Source organism: Gracilinanus agilis, chromosome 2 (assembly GCF_016433145.1).
Source record: "Gracilinanus agilis isolate LMUSP501 chromosome 2, AgileGrace, whole genome shotgun sequence".
Classification (NCBI taxonomy): Eukaryota; Metazoa; Chordata; class Mammalia; order Didelphimorphia; family Didelphidae; genus Gracilinanus; species Gracilinanus agilis.
In genome coordinates, this window is record NC_058131.1 from 153,016,688 (window position 1) to 153,037,508 (window position 20,821).

Genomic DNA, 20,821 nt, shown 5'->3' on the forward strand with positions numbered 1-20,821 from the left:
TTCCTTCCTTCCTTCCTTCCTTCCTTCCTTCCTTCCTTCCTTCCTTCCTTCCTTCCTTCCTTTTCTCTGTGAAAATAAAAACTGATAATGAGAGCAGGATTGAGGAGAAAGGAGAGCCTTTCTGGAACTTTAGCTTAATTGGAAAAACACATCAACTGATGACAAGCATTTATTAAACCCTAACAATAGGGTCAGGCAATGTAGTAGGTAATGGAGATATAAATCTATACACTGCCTGTCAGTCAGTCAGTAAACTTGCATTTATTAAAGACTTCTTGTGTGTCCTTGCACTTAGGAGCTTTTATTCTCTCTCTCTCTCTCTCTCTCTCTCTCTCTCTCTCCAAAACCTCATTTATGTAAAGGCAGGATCTATACAAATTGATTGGAGAGGGCTTTTACAAAAACGTCTCTTGAAAAAAGTCATATTTTGAGTTGAACCTTTCTAAACCTCAGTTTCCTCACCTGTAAAATAGGCTTGAAGATCTGACACTGCCAAATTTACAGGGTGGTAGGGAAGGGCTTTGCAAGCTTTAAAGCTGTCACTGAGAGGCTAAAATTGACCCCAGAAGCTTTAAATCCCAAAGTTTTTTCTCTTAGACCCCTCATGAAAATGAGGAGGGGGTTCTGCAGTTCCTATTTCTACACTTCTCTGGGCTTCTCCTGACATTTCACCAAATCATCTCCCAGACAGACAGGTGTCAAATATTCATGAAGATGATTCCCTTTCTCCTCTTCCCTTCCCCCTTCCTCATTTGGTCTGAGCAAGCCAATGTACTCATCTTAGCCATCTCGTTGTGTCTTTCCTGCCTCTGCCAAGGCTTTGGGGACTCTCAGTGTTTCCCCAAATCATCTCCTTATTGGCATGATAGACACGATGGGAAGAGATTCTTGTTCAAGCAGTGGGATGAACTAGATAACCCTTGGGGTTGATTTCTACTCAGTTCTGTGATTCTATACAGTTACTGGATTGCTACTGAGCCCCCCAGTTTTTCCTTCTGAATTTCCCCCAACTGAATATATCTCTAACCTATCAGATTTATTCAAGTTTTTGAAATCCTCAGCTAATTAGTGGATTTAGCATAGAGAGAATTAATCTATTCCTGTCCCACCTCAATTCCCTTGAAAAAGCCTTGAATAAAAATATCTTTAAGCCAGACCTAGGTCAACTCTTAAAACATTTGAGACACTTAAGTCTCTGAATCATAGAAAGGCCAGTGCTGCTTGTTTTCAATAGGGCCGGGATTTTTTTTTCAGTTCCAAGGCAGAAAATCAGTAAGGACTAGGCAATTGGACCTAGAGTCAGGAACTTCTGAGTTCAAATCTGGTCTCAGACACTTATTAGCTGTGGGACCCTGGGCAAGGGTCTTTTAACTTTTGCCTTAATCTTCTGAAGAAGGAACTGGAAAACCCTTCTAGTATCTTTGCCAAGAAGTCCTCGTGGACAGGATAGATCATAGGGGGCATGAAGAATTGGACACTACTGAACCAAAATTACTTAATGTCTCTGGACTTTAGTGTTTCTGTCTGAATGTAACTGACCTTTGGTGGGTTGGGGGAGTGCTGGAGAAACTTGAAAGGATGTGATCCCTTCCTCTACATCTCTCTTACTCAATGTAAGTTTATTTTAAAATATAAAATATGGAATGTAAAATCCAGAATATGTAAAATAAGAAGAGACAGAAGTCAGATGGCTTCTAAGATTTCCAAGTCCAAACCCTATGAATCTTATTTTATGCCTAAGGTCTTATGGAGGATGTAAAGAAAATGCCACTTGGATTCTTCAGGTTCTTACAAGCTCTGGATTGTATGACAGAATTGGAATCCCCCAAAGATCTTAATAAGGAGGAGCAAGGGATACATTAAAAAAAACCCTGCACATAAGTTTACTAATTCAATACAGAATCTACAAGATGAGGGAGGCCCAGACAGCATTTTTCATGAGAAAGATCTGGGGGTTTTATTGAACTACAAGCCTCCTGTGTCAGCTGTGTGATATGATCTGGGAGTTTTATTGAACTATGAGCCTGATGGTGTCAGCTGTGTGATATGGCAGGCAAAAGAGCTAATGTGATTTTCAGGCTGCATTAAGAAGTTCAGCTAATCCAGGAGTTAAGAGAGTGTCTTGCTCATTCTACATCTGAATTATCATGAACAATGACTATTCAGAGGAGGTGAACAGGACTGTGAGGAGACTTGAGCCCATGTCACATGAAGACTAGTTGAAGGAATCAGATGTTTAGCCTAGAGAAGAAAAGACTTAGTATGGCCACCACTTGGGATGTTAGGTCACTGTCTTCCAGTGTTTGAAGGGTTGTTCTATAGAAAAGGGATTAAAATTGTTCCATTTCTCCTCAGAGGGTACCACTAAAGATAGTGGGGGGGGGGGGGGTTAAAGGGAAGAAAAATTTTCTTTTCAGATAAGGAGGAACTTTGGGGCAGCTATGTGGTACAGTGGGTAGAGTGATGGGGTTGGCATCAGGAATTCATCTTCCTGAGTTCATATCTGGCCTCAGACACTTGCTGGCTGTGTGACTCCTAGGCAAGTTGCTTAACCCTGTTTGCCTCAGTTTTTTGACTATAAAATGAGCTGGAGAAGGGAATGGCAAAAAATACTTCAGTATCTTTGCCAAAAAAATCCTAAATGAGGCCATGTAGAGTTGGATATGACCGAATAATAACAATGTAAAAATCAGAGCTGTTAAGAAACTGGAGTAACCCACCTTGGGAAGTGATGAGTTCTTTGTGTGTAGGCCAATGACCATTTGTTTGGGGCACTGCAGAAAGGGCTCATGCTTTAAGTAGGGGCTGTATTAGATGATCTGTAAGGTGTCGGCCAGCTTCAAGATTACATAATATTCTAGTGCTTAGCACAGTGACTAAGACACAGTAGATAATGTTTTGTTGTTGTCGTTCAGTCATTTCAGGTACATGAGATTCTTTGCCACCCTATTTGGAGTTTTCATGGCAAAGATCCTGGAGTGATTCACCATTTCTTTTTTTTTAGCTCATTTGACAGATGAAGAAACTGAGGCAGAGAGGGTTAAGTGACTTGCCCAGGGTCCTACAGCTAGTAAATGTTTGAGGCCAGATTTTAACTCAGTCTTTCTAACTCCATGTCTAGCATCTGTCAGTAGATACTTAAATGTTTATTGGTATTGGCATCAATAATGCTAATATAACTGACTAGGAAATGACACATATATAAAAAGATAAGAAATAACAAAATGAGATGAGATACCACGAAGCAATATAGAATCAGGAGTCAAATATACAATATTATAGGGATCTGGCTAAGGGTTTACAGTGGTCACTTTGATCAGGGTATGGAGTAGGGGGGAAAGTATTGCAAGAGATAGCAAAAACTAACAATACCATGAGACCTTCAGGATCCGTGTCTCTAGGCAGTCAGTTGGTTGAATAGGTAGATTGAATTCTAAGTTAAAAGACTTCCAGCTTGATCCAAATAAAGTCATAGGATTTAGAGCTGAAAAAAGAAGAAGAATGCCTTTATATAATCACTTTATAGTTTGCAAAGCACTTCAAAATTTTATTGTATTTGATCCTTACACCAACCCTACAATGTAGAGGTTGTTATTATCCTCTTTTTACTGATGAGGAAACTGAGGCCTAGAGGTTAAGTGATTTATCTATGGGCACACAGATAGTAAGTGCCTGAGGCCAGGTTTGAATTTAGGATTGCCCATTTTCCAGCCCACTGCTCTATCTGCTGAGCCACCTAACTGTCCCCAAGTAGAGCCAGGCTTTGACCCCAAATCTCCTCATTCCATATGTAAAATTGTTCATTATAAATGAACTATAGAATAATAATAATATTCCACATATGATATATAACTATATTTAATATGGAATAAGAATAATAAATAAACTTAGAACTATAGGACTAGAAAGGACTTTAGAGATGAACTAATCCAACCCCCTCATTTGTCAGGCAAAGAAAATGGAGGCTCAGAAAAGTCAAGTGGTTTACCCAAGGTCACATAACTGAATCAGGATTTGAACTCAAGCCTTTTGAATCCAAGGCCAATGCTCTAACCCCTGGGCTACCTAGCTAGAAGGGACCTCAGAGGCCATCTAATTCATTTTCTTCAGCTTTTAGATGGAGAGACGAGCATAGAGAGACTAGTGACTTAGAAGCCTGGAGTTCAAGATCTACTGCTTACTAATTCTGTGATCTCAGGCAACTTACTTCCCTTTTCTTAAACCTCAGTTTCTTTATCTGTGAAACAGTGATAAAAATACTTGGACTACCAACCTCACAAGGTTGTTATAGGAACAAACAGGACAATGTCTATAACCTCTATATAAATAAGCTATTATTATGTAATTTTCAATTAGTGATTCCTAAAGCCCTCTGGATTAGACATTCTAGACTCAAAAGGCCAAATCTTTTCCGTCTAAACTGATCCATTAACCAAAGACATCCATTTGATGTCATCCCCTTCTCCTATTCTCAGACATGGGTCCATGGGCAGCATTTTAGCAGCAATACTTAAAATGTCATTGGAAAAATATTTAACAAAATAAACAAAGATTCAGTAGAACATAGATAATGTTCATCTGTGGTTTTCTAAGCCTTTATCAGGCTACAGGGATCCTTATGTCCCTTGACTTCCATCTGAGTTCAACACTGGTCCTTTACATTGTTCTTTCATCCCTCTCTCTGGTCCTCCATCCTCCAGGGCTTGTTTTGACTGCAGTGATCCAAATTACAGAAGGCATTGTGGACAGGGGAAGAGAATCCAGACCAACAAAGAGACAGAGGAGCACAGAATAAGGGGAAGGCATACCTAGGCAGGAGTTTGCCTAAATAAAAAAAAATCTTGGAATTTTAGCGACGTGCAAACTCATTGTGAGTCAATAGTGTGATCCAATAGTCAAGAAATGAATTTTTAAGATCCATTAGGAAATGAATAGTGTCCAGGACTAGAGGGAGCCCAGACCTGGGGGTCAGAGGGCATCTGGAATATTGGAGTCAGTTCTGTAGGAGGAAGGACTTGATTGCAAACAGAGTAGGATGGTGAAGGGTGCAGATCAGGTGAAGGCACCAGGAATATTTAGCCTGAAAAAGAGACTTGGGGGAAGAAAGGGGGTAGGAAAGGGCACAATTATCATTGAGCATTTTTCATCACATGGAAGAGGTATTCGATTTGTTCTGTATTGGCTCCAGAAGATAGAACTAGAAGCCGTGCTCAGATGCACAGTTAGGCTGGCTGGCTGTAAGGGAAAACTTATGTAAGAGCAGCTTTTCAAACCTTTATTTAAGTCCTGTGTAAATATCACTGTGTGCGCTGAATGTATTGCGGGGCCTTGGGGAAATGCAAACATCAATACGCTCCTCCAGCATGAGCTCAGAGAGATGGGACCTGCACATAAATAGCAACTGTCCAAAATAGTCTCTGACGAGTGCCCAGAAGAGATACAGAGGGCCGTGAAAGTTCCCAGGGAGAGAGAGATGCATTTCTGATTAGAGAGTGTGGTGACGAGCAGGGAAGGTGTCTCAGGAGAGCTGCCATTTAAGATGCAGCTTTGAGAATGGGCTGGATTGCAGTGAGTGGTGATCAGGATGGAGGAGAGCCTTCATAGAATCGGTAATGCTGTGAGCAGGCAGTTAAATGGTGCAGTGGATAGAGCTTGGGACTTGGAATCAGGAAGAATCATCTTTGTGGGTTCAAATTTAGCCTCAGACACTAGCTGGGTGAAACTGGGCAAATCACTTAATCCTGTTTGCCTCAGTTTTCTCATCTGTAAAATTATCTGGAGAAGGAAATGGCAAACCACTCTAGTATCTTTGCCAGGAAAACCCCAGATGGGATCATAAAGAGTCAGCCATTGCTGAAATGACTGAACAAATGCTGTGAGCAGTGGGAGAGAAGGGAGGAGGGAATTGGTATATTTTTAGAATCATAAACAAATCATAATTTTTTTTAAACCAAGGCATCAAACATTTTTTTTCTCCCCACAGCTCCAGGTGCAATGACTGTAGGGCAGACTCTGGGTACAATGTTGAGGTGCAGTCATACAGGGCAGGCACACTCATGCTACAGCTGGGAGGAGGGGGTCAGGGACGTACCTTCAGTAAGTCCCAAGAAGAGGAGCAGGGGGAGGGCTGCCCTGGGAGGAAAGAAGGGAGGAAGGATGAGGAGGAGAGGGAAACCGAAAGGGACAGGGCTACTCCTTGGCAAAAAAAAAAAATCTTCATGACAGTGTTATGGGTGATTTTGAAGCCCTGCAGGGCATCTCAGGCAGCCCCAGCCTGTACCTCCTTGTCAAACTCCACAAGAGCGATGTCTTGATGCCTGGGTAGCAGAGGCACCTCTTCGAAGCTAGGAAAATGATTGAAGAAGCATAGACAGCAATGAGTTCATTGGTCTCTTCTGGCAGGTTGGTGAGGATCAGGATATGGTTGAGGGAGTTTTCAGAAAGTGGCTGGGAGGATGGCATCTGTCCAGGAATCATCTGCTTTGGGGTCATGGCCCCAAGTGGTATCTCTCTAGGGGTCAGGCCAGGAGGGTGGATCATGACTGGTGGAAGCATATAAAGTGGTTTCTCTGGAAGATGGTGCATGATGCAGGGGGGCCTGGGTCATGGGTGGCATCCCTGGGGCAGGCTGGATAGCAGCCACAACAGGGGCTGCCATCACACCCAGAACAGCCTTCTTGACTGCAGATATTTCCAAGGCATTGGACTTCCTTTTCTTGAGTGTCCAGGCCCATGCCATGTACATGCCCATCATCTTGGCAAGGATGTCCGAGTCTGACTTGGCATATTGGATTCTCATGGGTTTGTCATAGAAGGGAAACCCCTGCATGGATTTCAGCATGTTGGTAGCATTGCTGATCTCCTTGAATATGACAAATGCATGGCCACTCATCTGGAGTAGTGTGACACAAGGCTGGGAAGCTGAAGCCAGTAGGGAGCCACCAAGGATATTTGAGCAGGAGAGTGACATGATCAGATGTTCATTAGGGAAGATTTTTTTTTTATATATAACAGAGTGATAGACTAAAGAGTGGAGGCATAGGGAAGAGTTAGGGGGCTATTACAATAGTACAGGTAAGAGAGACACAGCTTGAGCTGTGGTGTAGAGTAGAGAGGAAATCATTGACCTTTCTGGAACTTATTTCCTTTAACTCTAAAATGAAGAATGTAGATTAGATGGTCCCTCCCAGGTATATACTTTCTTTTTTTCTTATATTCCTCTCCTATAAAATGAGGAGCATAGATGAGATGGTCCTTTTTAGATATAAAATCCCATGAAATTTTATGATTCTATTTTTTGAGATGGGGTAAATACCCTGGGAGAAGGGAGAGCCTTACTGGATTAGGTTTAATAATAATAATAATAATAATAATAATAATAATAATAACAACAACAACAACAAATAACTGACATTTGTATATCATTTTAAAGTTTGTGAAGCAAATGTAGGTAAATTATATTTTCTTATTTGATACTCATGATGCCCTCTGGGGTGGGTGCTACAGACAAGGAAACAAATTCTAAGAAGTTAAGTGATGTGCATAGGGTTCCATAGCTAGTACATATTAGAAATGGGCTTTGAGGTCTCTTTTAATTCCTGAGTTCACTACTTTCTTACTAGGATGGGGGAGTTAAGGATCAATAAATAGTTGATATGAAAAAAATCATAAGTGTGGGATGGAGTGAAAGTAGTAGTGGTTGGTATGTTAGCAGGAGCCAAGAAGAACAAAAGGCAGTCCAAAAAGTAGATGCCATCTTGGTTTTTTTCTGTCTGACTACAGAGAGGCAAACTGACTCAATAGGAGGAAAACCTTCCCAATAGTCAGACTTTTCAAGAAATAGAATGGGAGCTACCTCATGATATTGTGGGTTTCCTAACCCTGGAGTTATCAGTTGCTGGATGATCACCTGCAAGGGAGAGGAAGTGCCTTAGTTCCTATGCCTTCTCTCTGTTGATTATTTCCTATTTATTCTGTATATGGCTTGCTCTGTATATATTTGCATGTTGTCCCCCCCATCTCCCTGCCCATTAGATTGTAAGCTCCTTGAAGATAGGGACTCTCTTTTGCCTCTTTTTTATGAAAAAAAAAAATAAAAGTACTTGGCAAATAATTGACACTTAATAAATGTTTATTGATTGGCTGGATGAGGTGGGAAGGGCAGCTAGGTGGTACAGTGGATAGAGCACTTGGCTTGGAGTCAAGGAAGACTCATCATCTTCCTGAGTTCAAATCTGTTCTCAGACACTTACTTACTATCTGTGTGGCTCTGGGTAAGTCACGTAACTCTACCTCAGTTCCAAATCTAGAAAATGAGCTGGAGAAGGAAATGGCAAACCACTCCAGTGTCTCTGCCAAGAAACTGTAAATGGGGTCATGAAGAGTCAGACACAACCGAAAAAAAAAGAAAGCAATATGAGGTGGGAAGCCGGACTGGTTGACCTCTCTTGATGCTGGAACCATGGGGTAATTCTAATGCCTAATAGCTGTGAAAACTGTGAAAACTTAAAATAAGATGATACTTCTATTTCTGGTCTCAAGGCATGCTATGTGACTTTGGGAATCCCCTTTTCCTGCTCTGGGGCTGTTTTCTCATTTGTAAAATAATAAGGTTAGTTTAGAGGGAAGCTGAGACTTAAGGCAGACATGACAGTTATCTTTTAAGTGTTTGAACTAATGTTGAAGAAGGATGAGGTTTGCTCTAGTGGCACCAGAGGGCTTATGGATTGTAGAAACTGAAGGGCAGGTTTAGACGAGGAAGATGGAAAACCTTCCTATCATTTGATCTTTTCCATAGTGGAATGGTCCTCCTCAGGAGGTAGGAAGCTTCCCTTTGCTGAAGGTCTTTGAGCAGAGGCTAGATGACTAATTGCTTTTGGGGATTTTGCAGATTGTTTAATTAACACAGTTCCTGGCACACATGTTTTTTCCAGTTGTTTCTGGCTCCTTATGACCTCATTTATGGTTTTCTTGACAGAGATACTGGAATAGTTTGCCATTTCCTTCTTTAGCTCATTTGACAGATGAGGAAACTGAGACAAACAGAGTTAAGTGATTTGCCAGGCTCACATGGCTAGGAAGTGTCTGAGGCCAGATTTGAAATCAGGGGGATAAATCTTCTTGATTCCAGCTTCAACACACCATCCACTATGCCACCCACCTGCCCTGGCACATAGTAGGCACTTTATAAGTGTTCATTTCCTGCTTGACGGACTGATCATAAGGGAATTCTCCTATATGGATTGAACTTGATGGTCTTAAAACTTGAGTTTCTGATTCCTGGAGATTCTCTGGCCAGGCTGATGGTCAGGAAGGTTTCAGAGGGAGCTTAGCCCCGGGAAGTTCCCAAAAGGCTGAGATGGGGAGGGTCACTACTTGTTCTCTCAGACAAGTCCTTCCTAATGGGCTGCCTATCTCTGCTTCAGGAAGAGATGAAGGAGACAGATGGGAGCCTCCTAGGTGACCCCAGCCAGACTCCACTGGGCAAGAAGGAGAGCACCAAATGGCAGAAACCCCGGCTTACCCGCAAGGCTCTGATGAAGTGCTGTCTGGTGAGGTGGATCCTGTCCAGCGCTGCCCCTCAGGGGTCAGGTAAAAGGAATGGCGGGCAGGAGGGAGGGCTGGCTATTTTCACAGAGGGTATGAGGACTGGTCAAGGGGATCCCACAGTTGTCTGTGCAACTGGTTTTGACATGGAGTTTCTCAGAACTCACAGAGTAGTAGATTTGGAGCCAGAAGACCCAGATTCAAATGCTGGTTCTGGTTCTGATACCTGTGTGATACTGGGCAAGTCACTTTTTGTCTCTTAAAGTGATGGAGATGAACTAAATGACCTTTTAAGTCCCTTTGCATCTCTGGGTTCCTCTCACCTCCCTCTGGGCTAAGTTCCTCTGTGTATTTCTTGTGAAAGCATATATATTCACTCATTCATTCACCCATCCATCTATTCATCATTTATTCAGCAAACAATTATTGAGCGTCTCCCTTGGATCAGGCTCTATAAAAGGCACTTGGGATAACACAAAGAAGAGCAAGACACCATTCTTGCTCTCCTTGAGCTTACAGTTTAGTAGAGAAAGTAAGACAAAGGAGACAATGCTGGAATATAAGATAGAGTCTGGGCTGTGTGACTGCCCCAGAAAATGAGAAGTGGTTGAGGAATGATAAGTCTTCTAGGTGCTGAGAGGGGGAAGAGTGTGGATGATGATAACAATAGCTAACATCTGTTACTGTGTGCCAGGCGGGATGTAGAGAGTGCAGTGGATAGAATTCCAGGAGTGGAGTCAGGAAGACTCATCTTCCTGAGTTCAAATTTGACCTCAGACACTTACTAACTGTGTGATCCTGGTCAAGTCACTTCATTTACTTTATTTTCCTTATCTACAAAATGAGCTGGAGAAGAAATGGCAAACCACTCCAGCATCTTTGTCAAGAAAACCTTAAATTGGATCATGAAGAGTCAGACATGACTGAAAATGACTGAACAACATGTGCCAGACACCATGCTAAGTGCTTTACAATGATCATCTTGGTCCAATCCTCACAACAACCCAATAAATGCTATATTATAATAAAAATATAATAATAAATAAAACAAATATTACTATTTAATAACATGTATATTAATAATTAATAATTACATAATAAAAATAAAAATAAATGCTATTATTATCCTCATATTACAGATAAGGAAACCAAGGCAAACAAAGGTTAAATGATTTGTTCAGAGTCACATAGTAAATGTCTGAGGTCAGTTCTGAACTCAAGTTTTCTTGATTCCAGGCCCAGCTCTCTATCTATCCAATGTATCACTTCATTGCACTAGCTGAGGGGTTCTGGGAGGAGGGGGTGCTGAAGCTGGAACTTGAAGGACTGCTTGGATTTCAAGAGATGAGGATGAGAGGATGGGGCCAGGAGGAAACTGAGAATATTTTGGAAATTTAAGACACAAAAGGGGAAATGTGCCCCTTTGGGGAGAGTAGTGAATGGTCTAATTTGGCTGAAATCAGAAGGTCAAAGAAATGAATGGTAGAAATAAGGTCATAAGAATCAGGGCTAGAAGAACTCCAGAGCTACACGATGGGCAGGGCTTTCAAGTGAATATGCTGGGGCATGAAGACACATGGGGCTATCATTTGACTGTCTTGGGGGCACCATGATAAGTGGATATTTTTTTATTTGTAGAAGGTTGATGATTAATGAGTTCAGAGATCTTCCAGGAAGAGACATAATGGTTCTGGGTCCCAGTGACATCAAAGGGAAGCCCAGGCATCCAGGGGGAGAAGCAGAGGACTATGCTGTGGTGCAGATCTTTTTCTTCCTTTAGGAATAGTGGATCGATTAATCAACTAGTACATTTTGGGCACTCTTAGGTAGCATAGTAGGGTAGAGTACCAGGCCTGCAGTCAGGAAGACTCCTCTTTCTCAGGTAAAATCCAACCTCCAGATGATCCAAATCCAAGCTCTACCTTTGATGGCATTCTACTGCATCTAACAACTGTACAAATAATACAAGTACCTGTTGTTTTTTTTAATGAGGGTTTCCATGTTTATTCCATTTTATTTTGTGATGTACTCACCAACTGGATGACCCTAGGCGAGTCACTTAACCTTGTTTGCCATAATTTCTTTATCTGTGAAATGAGCTGGAGAAGGAAATGGCAAACCACTCCAGGATCTTTGCCCAATGGACAAATGAGGTCACAGAAAGTTGGACAGGACTGAAAACAACAATATTTAAACTGCAATATAATATTTGCAAGAATGCAAAAACCATTTTGCTGGCAATATAAAGACAAAGATGAAATCATCCCTGTACTCAAGCAGCTTACATTCTATTTGCAGGAAACACAATGATAAGTATGTAAGAAATGTATATGAAGAAAATGCAAAGCAGTTTGGGGTGTGTGTTAAGAGATTACTAAAACTTGAGGAGAGAGAGTAGGAAAGACCTCCTGTATCAGGTGGAATTGAGTTTAGCCTTAAAGGGAGCTTGGGATTCTAAGAGATGAAGTTATAGAGGGAGTGCATTATAAGGCAAGGGGCTGCCTAAGGAAAGGTATGGAGACAGGGACACTCTGCTAGGCACTGGGAATACAAAAGCAAACAAAAAATCCAATTTTTGCTTTTGATGGCATTCTACTCCATCTAACAACATATAAACATATCAATAAATACAAGTAACTTTTTTATGAGGACTCACATTTTTATTCCATTATATTTTGTGATGTACCTTATTAAACAATAGCCTTACTTCAATTAACTTTGTATACTTTTATATTTATGAAGGCTATCTATTTTTATATGCTATATACTTTTACATTTCTAAATGCTGTATAGTTCTATATTTCTACATGCTGTATATTTTTATGCTCAACAAATAAGCTTGTAAACGTAGCCTTCTTGGTCATTTGTATTCAAAGATAACCTAACTGATGAAGTTGTTCTCTATATGTAAGGATGTTATCAAAACATCTAAAGCAGACATTCTTAATCAGGAGCCACAGACCCCCCAAGGTGTTCTGGGATAGATTTTGGAGGATCCATGAACCTAGATGGGAGAAAATAATGCCTCCATTTCATTTATAATTGGTTTCATTATACAAGTAACTTTGAAAAAAATGGACATTTATTGTTTAATTTTGAGTTATGAATTCTTTCCCTCTCTCCATGGAAAAGACAAGTAACATAATACCCATTATCTTTGTGAAGTCATGCAAAAAATATTTTCATAATAGCCATAAATATAAGTAATTTGAAGAACAAGACAACTAAGGGGATGGGGCAGGCTCCTGAAGGAGATAGCAGTGTAAAGGGAATTCTGGATGCAGTTCTTGGGGCACATTCCCAGCCCGAACCGACAGCTGATTGGAAAAAGAAGAGAGCCTAGATTTCTCCAAGAACTGGGAAGGAAGCACCTGGAGGAGGTCTAGCTAGGTCAGTCCCAGAGTTTCATTAATAAACTCTACCTCCCAAGCCGGCCAGACCTAGACTTTTAAACGGTGTGTGCCTGGAACCAGCAGTGCGTATGGAGTTTGTGTCCGGAATATTATGAAATAAATTACAAAATATCATTACAAAATAAACAGACTAAAAATTTTTTCTATTGATTTGAGAGTGGGATGTCATAGCATCGGAAAATAGATGGAGGCAATACCTGGGAGACCAGTCCAAGAGCAAAACCTAAAGAGGGCGGCAGCCACGACTGGAAATGGGGACCTCTCCCCTTACCCTTCACACACAGACCAGCGTGCTGAAAGAGGAAGGAGCTCTCCTTCTGTTAATCCGGCTTACCTTTACTACTCTACCCCGACTCCCCACTTCCTTCTCAAAACTTCACTTCAAAGGATAACCTTGGAATTACCTCCTTTGGGGCGTTCTCCCCCCACTCTGGCTGTAGACACCCAACCAAATCACTTTCCCAGTCGAATTCTGTGCTTCCCGCCCTCCGCCGCCCATCCTTCCATCCCAGTTCAGGTAACAGAAGAAATGATTTCTTTTTTCTCACCGCCTTCCCTTACACTAGTGCAGTCCTATCGCCCTCTGGTGGTCAGTCTGCAGATTGTCAGGCCAGGGCTTGCTCAGGATGGGGATTCTTGGAACCATAGATTAAAACTCAAAAAGGATCCTAGAATTCATCCAGGCAAATCCCGCCATTTCACATATGAGGAAACTGAGACCCAGAGGATGACCTTTGGGGTGGCTAGAGACGACTGAGAATGAATGAGGAAGGTCAGAAAGTGAGAAGAAATAGACCAAGATAGGAAAAGATGGTGGACCAGATCTGACGGACTTGGGACTTACTTGCCATCTCCCCCCTTCTCCCTCCCCCCAATTCCCCCCCCCCACACCTCAGAGAGGACAAAGGATGGAGACTTATCTAGGAATTATTTTGACTGGGACAAAGGCAGCCCAGGGAGTGTGGCGGTAGAGAGGACATGCATGGGGGTGGTGGTGGTGGCAGTAATTCCCCTGTCCTACTTCTAGCCCTAGGTGGAATTGAACAACAGAAGCCCCTGGAAACTTCCTTGGGTGTCCCAAGATTTGGGACTGGTGTCCCAGAGGGCATGCAACCTTGGTGAATGCCTGTACAGCCATCAGAAATGGATGAAATACCTTAAAGGAGATTTGATCTTCTGAAATGTTTTCTGTTCTTGGACAGTCAAGACCAGGGAGAATCTGGGCTGATTTCTTTGGGTTTCTAGAAATTTCTTCATCTATAATATTTCCTCAAAGGATTGCTGTAAACCCTAAAGGGCTAAAAATAAAGTAATTAATAATTATTATTATGCTGGTGGCATTTCCCTGATGTACTAGTTGCCAAGAAGTCAAATAGAAACCCTGAATGAGAAATTAGTTGGCTAAAGAAATCAGGAGGCTAAAGAGAGGTTTCTAGAAATTACCTCATCTATAAAATGGGCATAACACATTTACATTTCTTCAAAGGATTGTTATAAACTTTAAAGTGCTAAAAAATAAAGTAATTAATCATTATTATTACATTGGTGGAATTTCCCTGATATACTGGTTTGCCTTACCAAGAAGTCAAGCAGAAGAAATCCTGAATAAGGAACTGTTTGGATTCAGGAGCCTAGAGAGAGGTAGATAAGCAGGAAGAAATTGGTAAAATTTGTCCCAAATCTATTCTGTGCCCTTGTACCTGCCTGGCGTGTGACTGCTATGAAACCCTCACTGCCTATAGTAAAGTCACTCGTATTGCATTTAAGAAATAGTTTGCATTTGCTGCTTCTACTGCATTTAAAGATGGTGTTTCTGAAAAGTAAAGCTTTGATGATGATGTGGGAGAAACATACCCAAGTTTGTAGCAGGGTCTCGCCCCAAAAGGAGACTCAAACTCCATTCAATCCAGAAGTAAGAAAATAATTTTATTTGAAGAAGTGATTTATGGTGGTATAATAGCCTAATAGTTGGTGGAATAATCTGAGGGCTAATCAGGTAGCCTCTTTGGAGTTGGTAGTATGGAGTAGCAGCTCTGCTGTAGAGTGGAAGCTTCCACCAAAGAATGGCAGTTTTCATTGTAGAGTGGCAGCTTCCACTGAGGAGTAGCAGCTTCCACACCGTGGAGATCAGGGTTGGTATATTTATTGGGGTCTGGTAGCCTAGCATCTCCCTTTTCAAACTCAGGTAGAGGCATGTTTTGGGGTTTGTTGTCATAGGAAATAAGGAGCATGTGCAAGATTGGGGTATTTTCGTATTCTGAAATATGAGAGTCTCCAGTGTGCAAGTTCCATGTTCCTCCGTTGTCCACCTTGTCACCTTTTGTCAATGTGGGAGAGGGCTTGCTGCCCTTCTAGAATGAAAACATGGGGTGAGGGGATTGTGGTACATTAAAGAACTACTACAGGTAATTAATTATTTTTAAGAACAATTTTAAGGATTTAATAAAACAGAGGAGGTACAAAGTTGATGCCCAGTATAGAATGTTACAGATCCAGTACACAGAGTGGGTAACTGAACAATCTACAATTCATGCTGTGGAAAAATAATGTGACCTGTGTGATCTTGGGCAAGTCATTTGACTTGGTTTTGGACCTCCATTTTTCCATCTGTAAAATAAGGCAGTTAAGTCGGTTGATTTACAAAGTATTAAAAAAAAAACCAAAACCTTACCTTCTGTCTTAGAATCAATACTATGTATTTGTCCCAAGGCAGAAGAGCAGTAAGAGTTAGGCAATGGGGGTTAATTGACTTGTCCAGGGTCACCCAGCTAGGGAGTATCCGAAGCTAAATTTGAATTCAGAACCTCCCATCTCTAAGTCTGGCTCTCTATCCACTGAGCCACCTCGCTACTCTGGTACTATTTTTTTAAACCTCAGTTACCCATTCTAGTGTCTATCACCCTAAATGTTAGGAAATTCTTTCTTCTATTTAACTCCATTTTTTCATTTGACAAATATTTATGGAACCTCTTCTCTTTGTGGGGACCATATGCTGCGTAGCTAGGTGACACAGTAGATAGAAAGCTGGGCCTGAAGTCAGAAAGATCTGAGTTCAAATCTGGATTCAAACACTTAGTAGCTATATGACCCTGTTTGCCTCAGTTTCCTCATTTGTAAAATGAGTTGGGGAAGGAAATGGTCAACCACTTTGATCTGCTTAGCTTTACCCAGGATTCACTCTGTCCAAACCACAATGCGAATAAGATCTAATTATATGTTAAACATCCCAGGGTGACTTTTGGTCAAATTTTGCTCTTGTCTTACACAGGCTGTACGGAAGGCAATGAGGGTGGAAAGTGACCATTGTTTGAACCTTGTCCTGTTCGACTGGACATCTGAACCCCCTTTACCAAGGACTTAGGTTCTATGATATAAGGAGTTTTCTCATAATTGTAAATCTAACCAACTTATATGTCTTCCCTGAAAGGTGGCCCCATACTGATCAACTAGTTATTGCTTCCATGTTCTTTTGATTGTTTGCAGCTCCTTAGCAGGGTGTGTGGAACACTTCAGCCCACATAGCATGCGTGGATAAGGGCCTGAATTCAAGGGAGAGCCGTTAGAATGGAAAGAGGGGAGAAGTAGTCTGGGGAGCAATAATGAAGGATAGATGGACAGACAGACATTCCAGACTCATTGGATATGGAGAAGGAGGAACATGGAAAATAGCTTCAATCCTTTTGCTGTGACTGGCCTCCAAGGAGACCATTTTGAGGCTATAGAGGGAAATAGAGAAAGTATTAGACACATAGTCAGGAAGATCCAGGTCCAAATCTCTCCTTAAATGCTTATTAGCTGTGGACCCAGAGGTAAGTCACTAACACTTTCTCAGCCCCAGCTCCCTCATCTGTGAAATGAAGGTAATAACAGCACCCACCTTACAAGACTGTAAGGATGAAATGAGATATTTGTGGAACATTAGGTAAATATTAGCTATTTTGGTTCTTTTTTTCCCTCTCAACTGGAGCTACTTGGTTCTTCTTGCTTCTCATTTTTCTTTGGATCCATGTAGGTCAGGGTCTAGCATACATCAGGGTGTGGTCTCCTGGGGCCATTGGCAGAGCAGAGTGGGAAGATTTAAGAGCTCCAGGTAAGCCGAGATGGACCATAGGAGATGGAGGAAGGAGGAGAAGATGCTGGATTTAATTTTGTGGGCGGAATGCCTCAGACTTCAGAGTTCTTCAGCTTAGTCAATGAGTGAGCATCTATTAAGCACCTCCCATGTGCTAAACACTGGGCTTAATTCTGGGAAATCAAAGAAAAGTCTTTGCCTTTGAGGAGCTCCTAATAGAAGGGGGTCCAGTGACACGGGCAATAATAGGAGTTAGCCATCCATCAGCCAAAGGTAGTTACTACCTCTTTCTACCAAGAACAATGGTTTGGCCTCGACAAAAGTTCTGAGTAAAGGGTTGACTGTGGAAGGGTCTGATGTGTGTGTGAGCTAAAGGTCAGATGCACAGATGGAAAAAGAGTCCCAGAACTGAGCAACCCTCATTCTTGGGCTCTCCAGATCCCCGCTATGACTATATTGCCAAGAAGCAAAGGGATTCTACCTCCAGAGGTGACCTGAATGTTCTGAGATCACACTTCTTAGCTGAGAAAGCAGAACAGCAACACCTCTCTGGGCATTTACATAGCAGGGCCAAGAATAGAACCCAGGAGGTCTCAGCCCCAGGCCCTATGCCTTGCATTACCCCAAAAAGGTTGAATAGCCCCTTACAATCAATGCCACCAATCTCCAGGGGAAGGTAGGGGATGTCTGGAGAGGGATAATGGGCAAGAAGGGCTTTTTGAGACCTCCTTGGAGGATGAGGGTTTAAGAGTGGATTAGAGAGACTCCCGAAGACCCTAGAAGCCAAGGTTGGTGGAGAGGAAGGAGAGTGTGAGGGTTAATTTAGGCTTTCCCCAGAGGCAGGGTTTTTAGCTATGCAGTGAAGAATGGAACTTGAGCATGGGACCAAGTGAGATCCTCAAAGGAGGTGGTGGTAGGGTGGGGTGGGGTGAGGCTGAATTAGGAGAAGGCTGCTGCTTAATTTAGGATTGGTGCTACAGACTGTGAAAGGACTCTCTGGAACTGGGCAGAGAGCATCTGAGACAGAGGCAGAAACCAAGGCAGACAGGGGAAGTTAGCCAGACAACCAGAGAGAGAGTAGAGAATATATATAGGGAAATACACTGGGATCAGGGGTGGGGACACAGATCAAGAGCAGCAGAAAGGAAAAGGGATAGAAAAATATAGCTACATAGACCTCCAGACAGAAACAGAAAGATCTGGGGAGAAAGGGGCTGTAGCTTAGGGCCTTGGGAGAGAGAAGAGAACTAGAGAAAGAAGCATAAAGAGGCTGTCCAGGGAGGGAGGGATAAACTTAGAAAGAAGAGGGAGAGGGAGAAAGGGGACAAGCAGGTGAAGCAGAGGGAGGTGAGTTGACCACAAGTCAGGAGGGGTCTGTGCCCCTAACCCAAGAATCCGAGGGCAGGAAGCCCTGAGTGAGGAAGCCAAAGTGTTCTGTCCCTGGAAAATCCATTGAGGACTGGAAGAAGCAGGATGCCTGGTCGAGGAGAGGATCCAAACCCAGGAGCCTTGGGACCCTCCCAGGAAACTGCCTTCCGACTTCGACTCCGAGAATGCCAGCACGGTTGCAAGAAACACCTGGGAGACCTCATCAGCTTCTTCTTCCGATTCATTTCTGGGAACCTGGCCCGAGGTGAGGGGAGGGAAAGGCAGGGGCCATTACCCTGGAGCTTGGGGTGACTCTGAGGGAGTCCTGCCAGCAAAGCCCGCCAGAGTTGGGATTAAATATTTTATTTGGAATGGAGGAGAAGATGAGGAAGACAAAGGGGTGACTGGAGGGGTCTTTAGCTTCAGTGGGTATGCTCTTGGGTCCTGGCTGATCTGGTCTACAAAGCAGTGAAGTGAAGAGGGCTCCTAGAAAGGGGCAGAGGGGAAGGGGTCTAGTTTCCTGGATGATGGAAGAAGAATCTCCCTGAAGCCACAGGGGAACTGTGGAGCCTATGGTAGGGTAGAAGGAAAGCTAGATTTAGAGTCTGAGGACCTGGTTTATATTCTGGTTTTGTTATTTATTATTGGAGTGATTTGGGCCAAGTCATTCCTTCATTTCTTTTGGTCTTGTTTTCCTTGTTTGTAAAATGATGGAGTTGTTTGGATTCCTTGACTTCCAAGGTCTTGTCAAGTCAGTCAGTCAGTCAACAAGCATCTATTTTATTATTTTTTAAACCCTTACCTTCTTTCTTAGTATCAGTTCTAAGACAGAAGAACAGCACAGGCTAGGCAATCAGGTGAAGTGACTTGCTCAGGATTACACAGCTAGGAAGTGTCTGAGGGCAGATATGAACCCAGGACTTCCCAACTCCAGGCCCTATCCACTGTGCTACCTAGCTGTCCCCTCAACGAGCATTTATAAAGCACTGAGCACTGGGCTAAGGTTATCTTAAAGCAGTTTCTCTGAGCTATGATATTCTCCAAGAATAAAAATATCCCAAGCTATCAGAAAATTAAAATATTGTGGATGGCTGTAATGCTATCTATCTGGAAAGGCCTCCATCTTCTTGGGTTTCTGCCAGGGAGATTAAGTCTGTGACTGGATCAACAAACTTAAAACTTGTTCATGCTTCCCAAATCTGCCAGGCCCTTACCCCGTTGCAATACACAAGCAAATGTGACAATAATTAACCTTTTTTAAATATAGGTGCATGCCTGCTTGAACAAAAGACCCTTTTAGATGGTTTCATCTTTTTTTTAACCCCTTACTTTCTGACTTAGAATTGATACTGAATATTTATTCCATGGCAGAGGAGTGGTAAGGGCTGGGCAATTGGGGTTAAGTGACTTGCCCAGGGTCACACAGCTAGAAAGTGTCTGAGATTAGATTGGAATCCAGGACCTCCTGCTCTGGGCCTGACTCTTATCCACTGAGCTACCCACCAGCTCTGATGGTTTTGTCTTAAAGGAAGTATTGTCTAGTGCAGTGATGGGCAAACTTTTTAAAGAGGGGGCCAAAGGAAAGAAAATGCTCATCTGTCAGTCTGTTTCTAAAGCAACTCTTTGGAAGTTTCATTGTACTGTATCCTACTCATTGTATTCATCAGATTAGGAATAATCTAATTATTTAGACTAATCTAATCTAAAATATCCTGCCTTAGTTTGCCTATCACTAGCCTAATGGATAGAGCAATGGACGTAGGGTTGAATCTTACTTAGCTATATGACCTGAGCAAATCATTTAACCCTAAGTGCTTCCTACAGTTCCTTATTTAGGTCTTTTTCAATTCTATCAACGTGAAGTACTTTCTAAGTGCACAGCTGCTGGTGGCCTGCTTGGAGGGGGCGTCTCATCTCCTAAGGGATAAATAGGTTATAATTATATATTTTTTCATCCAATTCTGTATATCACTGACCCTCCCCTGCCCTGGACTCTCCCTCTTACCATCCCCTCCCCAGAAGAGAGCTAATGAGATCTTCTGGGACATTGACTGGACGCAAATGGAGTGTCCTTTCAGCCTCCAAGCAGGGACACAGAATACTCTCCGTTCAACCCCAGGTGATGGAGTCCTGAGTTCAAATGTGGCCTCAGACTCTGGAAAAGTTACTTAATGAAGGGCAGCTGGGTGACCCAGTGGATAGAGCATCATGCCTGGGGTTGGGAGGTCCTGAGTGCGATCAAGTCTGGCCTCAGACACTTCCTAGCTGTGGGACTCTGGGCAATTGTCCAGCCTTTACCTCTCTTCTGCCTCCGGATCAATACTGGTATTGATTCTAAGACGGAAATAAGAGTTAAAAAATATAATCAGTTATTGGCTTTCTGCCTGAGTATCCTCGGCTATAAAAATGGGAGTAATAACAC

The 20,821-nt window shown here is 42.4% G+C and overlaps 1 protein-coding gene and 1 pseudogene across 1 annotated transcript in view; one reads left to right on the top strand and one right to left on the bottom strand.

The window, feature by feature from the left end:
- Positions 1-20,821, top strand: part of KCNIP3 (potassium voltage-gated channel interacting protein 3) — a 160,312-nt gene that overhangs the window by 17,736 nt on the left and 121,755 nt on the right. Inside the window, exon 2 of the mRNA XM_044660786.1 lies at positions 9,426-9,591. Within this exon, the coding sequence (XP_044516721.1) occupies positions 9,432-9,591 (160 nt within the window). The 5' untranslated portion in view covers positions 9,426-9,431. The remainder of the gene's footprint in view (positions 1-9,425; positions 9,592-20,821) is intronic.
- On the bottom strand, positions 6,080-8,648 carry LOC123233401 (annotated as a pseudogene).